The sequence below is a fragment of the Hippocampus comes genome, unplaced genomic scaffold (genome assembly GCF_001891065.2).
Source record: "Hippocampus comes isolate QL1 unplaced genomic scaffold, H_comes_QL1_v1.1 scaffold110, whole genome shotgun sequence".
Classification (NCBI taxonomy): Eukaryota; Metazoa; Chordata; class Actinopteri; order Syngnathiformes; family Syngnathidae; genus Hippocampus; species Hippocampus comes.
This window is the reverse complement of record NW_017805498.1, coordinates 903,363-910,307: the sequence shown is the minus strand read 5'-3', so window position 1 is coordinate 910,307 and position 6,945 is coordinate 903,363. Positions and strand designations below refer to the sequence as shown.

The following is a 6,945-nucleotide window of genomic DNA, read 5'->3' as shown; positions in this document are numbered from 1 at the left end:
AAACGCCATCATGCCTTCTGTCGTTATTACACAAACAAAAATCTCTTTACTGTTACTAGTGTTAGTGCCTCAATATGGCTACGCTCGTGAAAGCAATATACAACGAACTCAAACGCGTCTTCGTTCAATGTTGTCAACAAATATCCGGATTATGCAAATTTTCCTCAATTCTCCGGAGAAATGTTCATAAAAATTTGAAAAACCCGGAATTCCGGGAAAACCCGGAGGACTTTCATCTCTGAATTAATGACAAACTGTACCTCTTGGTCCTTTTAACTTCCTTCTGGTGTTCTGTTAAAACTCTCTCCTTTGCTTCCGGTGGAATGAAGACAAAGTCAACAGAGGCCTCCTCATCCAGTACTTCCCTGCGAGGAACCTTGATGGAGCCAAACTCCAGTTTTGTCTGCCAGGAAATTTGGTAATTTTTTAAAGCAAAAGGACAGAAGAAAGTTTCGGCACAACTTCAGACATGATGTGCAACTTACAGAAACAGATTTGGAGGTTCTCAAGGAGCTTCGTCTACTCAGCTCCTCCCTCTCTACAAGCAGAGAGTCCCTCTTCGTAGTAGAGGCAACTGTCACACCACTGAGTTTGGTTTCTAACTGGGAATTCTCCCTCTGAAGAAAATAAATGCATGTAAGAGAAACACTAGAAGGGGGGCGGGGCAAAAATTCAGGATGACTCACGGAATACTGTCCACTGAGCTCGTCGGCCAAATTAATTGTCTCAAAGCCAGGAAGAATGATGGGAGTATTTTGCTTCACTTGGCTCAGAACTGGCCTGTGAAGAAACCCGGTGAATACAAATTGCAGTTACCTGGGCCAAACGTCAGGTGCAGCTAATGGTTCCAAAGTAACCTCTAATGACTGATTGCCAAATGACAATAAGAGGTGGTGGTCTTCACCTGAGCTCATCCGGGTAGATGAGGCCGACCGCATTAGCAAAGGTGGAATTCCAGAAGTGGGTGACAGCCGTGCGGTGCTGCTTGATTTTGTGTGGGAACAGCACACAGAGCAACGGTGAAAGCAGAGCCAGGAGCTCATTGTCAGTGGCCAAGTTGGAGCAGCTCTGAATGCAGACTAAGACCTCTCCCAGAAGCTTCTCCATCTGCAGGGGCAAAGTGTTCATTATACTAATTCAACTTTGAGAGAAGACAAAGAGAACCCACTTTGGTCATAATCTGTGTTGTAAATCTGGGGGGCTTGCAGGTTGCTTGCTTGTAGAGACCAACGAGATGCGGAATGAGGGCGGTCAGAGCCTCTTTTACAGCGTTAGCAAGCACCAGGTTGGTGAAGAGGGCAGACAAGACAGAGAGCAGGGCTATGCCCGTGGTTTCTGATGGAACATCCTCCACTGCCAGGTAAACATCCAGACACTGAACCAGCAGGGAATGGAAGGTGGACAGGTTGCCAAGAGCCTTGCTTCTCTTCTTGGTCCAGTTTACTGGAGTGTGAGGAGCTGCAAGAGGAGGAAGTTTGTTTTTCGGCCAGTTTGCTATCACAAGACAAAAGTGTAAATTAAATTGTCCAAACTGAAAATAATTCGCCGTAACAGAACTCACCCACTCTATCAGATCAGACGATAGTTTGCACATTTTGTAATCAGCTGTAAAGTCGTAACTCACCGATGCAATTGATAACCTTAACATTGATCAGATCGGTGAATTGAGACTTTACAGCCACATGTCGTGTACACTGCCACGCACCCTAAATGACCTTCACTCCAATTGGGTCTCTGTTTTCCTGAATTTTGGCGACTACTGGTAGATTCTTTTGCTGCGCGTAGATTGTGTCGCTCAGCCTGTGTGGTGGTTGAGCGAGTCTGTTAACAGACACACGTACCGCTTTCCTTTGTGGTATAGTAAGGCAAATACTTCAGTCATTTGAGGTACTGTAGCAAATATATTTAGTGTTTATTTTGAGAATCGACGTTTGAGGTATCAAAGGCATCGACAGCTCAGACAAAATCGATCTCAACACCACTCAAGCAGGCGTAAAGACCATCTGGGGGGAGAAAACAAAATCAAGTTCTGGTCGATTAAATATTTCACTGCCACCCTTTCCTTCCTCAAGATTCTTAAACATGGGCAAAACTATTTGAGAAGAATTTTATTTTTACTTTGTAAACAGTAGACAACTATGTGTACTAAATAAACATTTATTTAAATAAATATTGGTTCCATTTGGTGATCAGATCTATTTTTTTAACTCGCTGATCAATGATTGAAAATCCTGTACATATTAAGTCTAAAAATAAGTGGACTTACACTTGAGTTTTTGCTGGAACTGTGATGTGTAGGGAGAGAAGTCCATACATTCCACCATGACTTGAAGGATGCAGGCAACAGTTGTCAGCATGGATGGAACCTTAACCAAAAAACAATTGTTAAAAGGAAATGTATACACATAAATACTCAGGTGTGGGTTTAAAATTATTAAATATATTATGTGTACATGTTTTAGGGATGAAACAAAACCTTGAGTAATTCAAGTACTTGGATTCTTAAAAATTCGAGGCATTTTTTTCTGCCTCAAGTACCTACTTATTTTTGTGGACACTGTCACGAAAAAGAAGTCAAGCCAACCGCAGCAACAATTGTTCATGCTATGTATGACAGTAACGCGCAGCCAACGTGGTGATAAGATCAATTTCAAAATAATCCTTACATAACCAAATATTTTATGGATCTCCCTCTTCACCACAGGTTTCAAAGTCAAGGCCCGGGGGCCAGATGTGGCCCGCCACATCATTTTATGTGGCCTGCGAAAGCAAATCAAACATGCCAACGTCCATGACGCTTGCTAAAATATATACCAAAAATTCATATGAGAGATATTGTAAGCATTTTCTTGTTGCCAAAGAGCTCATTACACAGAGATGAAAGTGGACTTTTCTGAAAATCCCGAGAAAAAAAAAAAAAAATTATATATATGTACACACACACACGCGCGCACACACACGTGGCAGATCACGCATGAATTAGTTTACACAAAACGCTATTCAAATACTCGACATTCAATGATTAGTCTTCCTTTTGTGTGCACACGTGCACCCTTTGTGGCTTCCGTTCTTGACGAAATTTCAAAATCTCCGAGAAATGGTGAGGCCATGAGAATGCGAGGCGAGGGTATTACTGTTGCGGCGACGCCACTCAGGCGAAAAGAGCCTCAGCAGTAGATAGTCCGCTGCTCCCTGCTGTGCGTGCTTCAGCGCGAACATGTACGCAAGCACGTCTTTTGATTTCAACCAATCAGCACCGACGCAACGACGACACACACCCGACGTCACACACGACAACAGCTAAGCTACGCCAGCCGAGACGACACTCTTAAGTCGGACGGACACGTTTTTCTGCAAATCTGTGTGTTTCCCTTTTTGTCCAAATATATTTTTTACAACTGTCTTGTCCACGGTGTCTTTTATTCGTTCCAATGGCGTTTAGCAAGTGTGTTTATAAAGAGACGAAAATCTCTTTACCGTTACTAGTGTTAGTGTCTCAACATGGCTACGCTCGTGAAAGCAAAACAACGAACTCAAACGCGTCTTTGTTCAATGTTGTCAACTAATATCCGGATTAATTTTAGGCAAATTTTCCTCAATTCTCCGGAGAGATTTTCATAAAAATTTGGAAAACCCGGAATCCCGGGAAAATCCGGAGGACTTTCATCTCTGATTAGAGTCACTTAAACAATAGTTGAATAAACAGTTATTCTTAACTTCCTTCTTTGATTTCAGTCCTAATGGCCCTCCAAGGGAAACGGTAACTAAAATATGACCCGCGACGAAAATGGGTTTGACACCCCTGCTCTACATGAATGACTGCATCTCAGCACACCCAGCTGTCAAACTCCTTTTAAGTTTGCAGACAACACAACAGTCATCGGCCTCATCAGAGAGAATAATATAATGACAGGAACTGGAACTGGAGCAGCTAGAGCGGACAACACAACCTGGGGCAGAACACGCTCAAGACTGTAGAGATGATGCCCATAATCCTATAGCCCATTAAATCCTTTAACATCTGAACAGTGATATCATTCGATAAATCAGCTAAAACCTTTGAATGGCTTTTGATTGCAAAATAATCTATTTAGTGATCTACAAGCACATGTGAGTGACTCCAACTCACCAAGACAACTTAGTCAGCCATTATGGTGAAGACATGGTCATCCTCATCATATATCCAAGATTGTTATACTTCTTGCATTTATGGCAAATACGTCTGCCTACTATTGTAACACATACTCTGATAGGCATGTACATGTTCCCCGTTTGCTTCAGATTGTCAGACTAAAAGTCAGTTGACTGTCGCCACGGCCGGCTTCACAAAGTTCCCCTCGTCGACAATAGCGTAAATGTTCTTACTGTGAGAGTATCTCGATCCACCGCGGCGGCCATTTTAACACAGAGCTCCTCACAGCAGACATTCTCCTCTGCGGTAACCACCAGAGCCGAACAGCGTGCAAACACCTTGTACAGTTTGGACCAAGTAGACAGCATGGACTTCTGGGCTGCCTGTAAAGGAGAGTCTTTAGGAAACTCTCAAAACAAATTTTGTGATGAATTAACATTTGTGAATGCAAACCTGCTGCTGAGGTGAGCCACTCAGCAGGTGAGTGATGGGGAACATTAGGGCAGAGTGGACGGCGCTGAAGTTGTGCTCCAGGGCGTCCCCTTGGTTGACTTCATTAGACTGCAACGAGATTTAAAACACTTTCACAATTTGAAACCAACAATGTACATTGCCACTCTCTCAATTGTTTACATTATGTATGTTTGTGTTGAGCTGTCACTCCACGGCTGACAGTCAATACAACTGTTTAATTTCCTACTGCTTATATGTATAATGTTGTTCAAGACTGCTGAACTTCCATGACGGAGGGCAGAAGTCTGTTGCGAGTGTCAGTGGGAAGTTCTCTCAACATCATCCATTCACAAATCCAGCCCCACAGATACGCAGCCCCACAGGTTAGTCAGGCTCAACGTGTTGGTGGATAATAAAAAAATAAAACTAAAAAACAACAAAAACAAAGACTGGGCAAAATTTTGTCAAAGCCCCCCAAAATTGAATTGGAGCTAACACATTGAAGAGACACAATGGCCACAAGTCACCCATATCAGAAACTAACCAATCAGAGCAAAATTGTTTTCTACATTGAATTGAGGAGAACCAAGTTCCAAGCGGAGCAAAGCTCATTTACAGATTGAATATTTTAGAATAAAGACTGTTCAAAATGTATTCATGACCAATGAAAATAATATGGAAAAAAGACAAGTTATCTTGCAAACCAAAAACAATGACAAAGTTTTTTTTTTTTAATGATAGTGGGGCCTTGAAGATTTTTTTCCAGTGTACCTGTGTGATTGTGTCTGTGAGCGGGGCGACCACGACGCTCCACATCCTCAACAGGTGCTCCTTGCTCTGCACTGAGGCGGCACTGCAGCCAGCCGCGGCCAACACTGCCTCGGCGAAGGCTAGTGGGGAGGTGGGGCCCGACAAGCTGCAGCCCACGAGTGTCTGGAGGCATTGATAAAACCTGCACACACAGAGAAATAAAATGTTTCTTCCGGGGAAACAAAAATATCCATCCGTCTAGCTCAAAACAGTGGTTCTAAAACTTTTTAGAACAAGGTATAACCCCAAACAAGTACCACAATAACAGCCAGAAATATGGAATAGAAAATTCAGGGCCATTCACCTCCAATGACCCTCGGAGCACATGGAAAGGCCTTACGGGCATCACAAACGACAACACCAAGAATGCATAAATGCTCAACAGACCCCGCCCTGCCAGTTGCCTTCTTTGAGGACTATAACATCACCATACTCATACCACCTCCGATACACGCCCCTCATTATTTCACCTGCAGATGTGAGAACACTGCAAAGGATCAACCCTCACAAAGCTGCAGGCCCTGACTGTACCCCCTTACTTGCTGACAACATTTTCAACACCTCGCTCCAATTTTGAGCCTGTCCCAAATTGCCTGAAGAGTGCCTCCATCATTGTCGTACTCAAGACCTCCACAGCGACAGGTCTGAATGACTATCGGCCAGTCGCCCCCCCTCCAATAGTTAAAATATGTAGTGTGTTCCTTGAAAAGTAAAATATGGATTGTACATGAAGAAAAACAAAACACTGTACTACCAACCAAATTTACCCACTGGTTTCCATGTGTTCAACTGGAACACAGCAAGGCTGGGAGATGTGATGTTTCAAGCACTCATTGCGAAGACCTACGCCAGGTACCACATATTGAGTATCACTAAGAGAGATTCTGTGAACCACTTACAGGTAGACAAACGAAACGAGACTAACCCATGAAAATATGACCGCACAGTTGCATGCCGCCAAACAGCAATTATTAGTGGTGAAACAAAAGACTCAATCACAGCGCTTAAAAGAAAAAGACACTAAAGTCACCTGGCGTCTTCGATGTAGGCCGCCAGCATGTTGCTGTCAAAGAGGAGCAGAATGAGGAACAGTGCCGGTGTTCCCTAGGAAGAAACAACAAGGGTCAGATGTCTCCATCATGGCATTAGTGAAGAGAAGAGCATGAAGCGCACATTCAGCACATCCATCTTGCCCACTTGGTAGGAGGCGGAGCCTAGTACACGTGGGGAGATGCCTTTCACGGTGCTCTCGAAGAGAACCTGAAGAGAACAAGATGTAAATACAGTGAGCACCTGTACATTTGATATTTCCAAGTTCCCCTTTTTACATTTTTTTCCCTGTGGATCCCGTTGTCTATTCACGGAATCTCCGTATATTTCTAGACATGCAATCCAATTGATTTATTAGTTTAAGACTAGTTCGCAATCCAACTGCACTCTGGCTCCACAAAAAAGGGCTTGTATCTTAATGTCAACGTTTCCGAACGTTGAACGCGACCTGGGAGCATCTCAATTGACTAAAACCAACTATTTTATTTTAATTAGTTTTT

General features: G+C 43.3%; 1 protein-coding gene across 6 annotated transcripts in view; it reads right to left on the bottom strand.

Annotated features, from left to right (window-relative positions):
• rif1 (replication timing regulatory factor 1) overlaps window positions 1-6,945 on the bottom strand; it is a 32,889-nt gene that overhangs the window by 9,683 nt on the left and 16,261 nt on the right. For all 6 annotated transcript variants that reach the window (XM_019876916.1, XM_019876914.1, XM_019876913.1 and 3 more), the window contains exons 16-26: window positions 6,569-6,655; window positions 6,426-6,499; window positions 5,357-5,537; window positions 4,586-4,693; window positions 4,366-4,515; window positions 2,267-2,366; window positions 1,169-1,458; window positions 905-1,107; window positions 687-780; window positions 486-617; window positions 261-403 (exon numbers count right to left, since the gene is read on the bottom strand). In XM_019876916.1, the coding sequence (XP_019732475.1) occupies window positions 261-403; window positions 486-617; window positions 687-780; window positions 905-1,107; window positions 1,169-1,458; window positions 2,267-2,366; window positions 4,366-4,515; window positions 4,586-4,693; window positions 5,357-5,537; window positions 6,426-6,499; window positions 6,569-6,655 (1,562 nt within the window). The remainder of the gene's footprint in view (window positions 1-260; window positions 404-485; window positions 618-686; window positions 781-904; window positions 1,108-1,168; window positions 1,459-2,266; window positions 2,367-4,365; window positions 4,516-4,585; window positions 4,694-5,356; window positions 5,538-6,425; window positions 6,500-6,568; window positions 6,656-6,945) is intronic.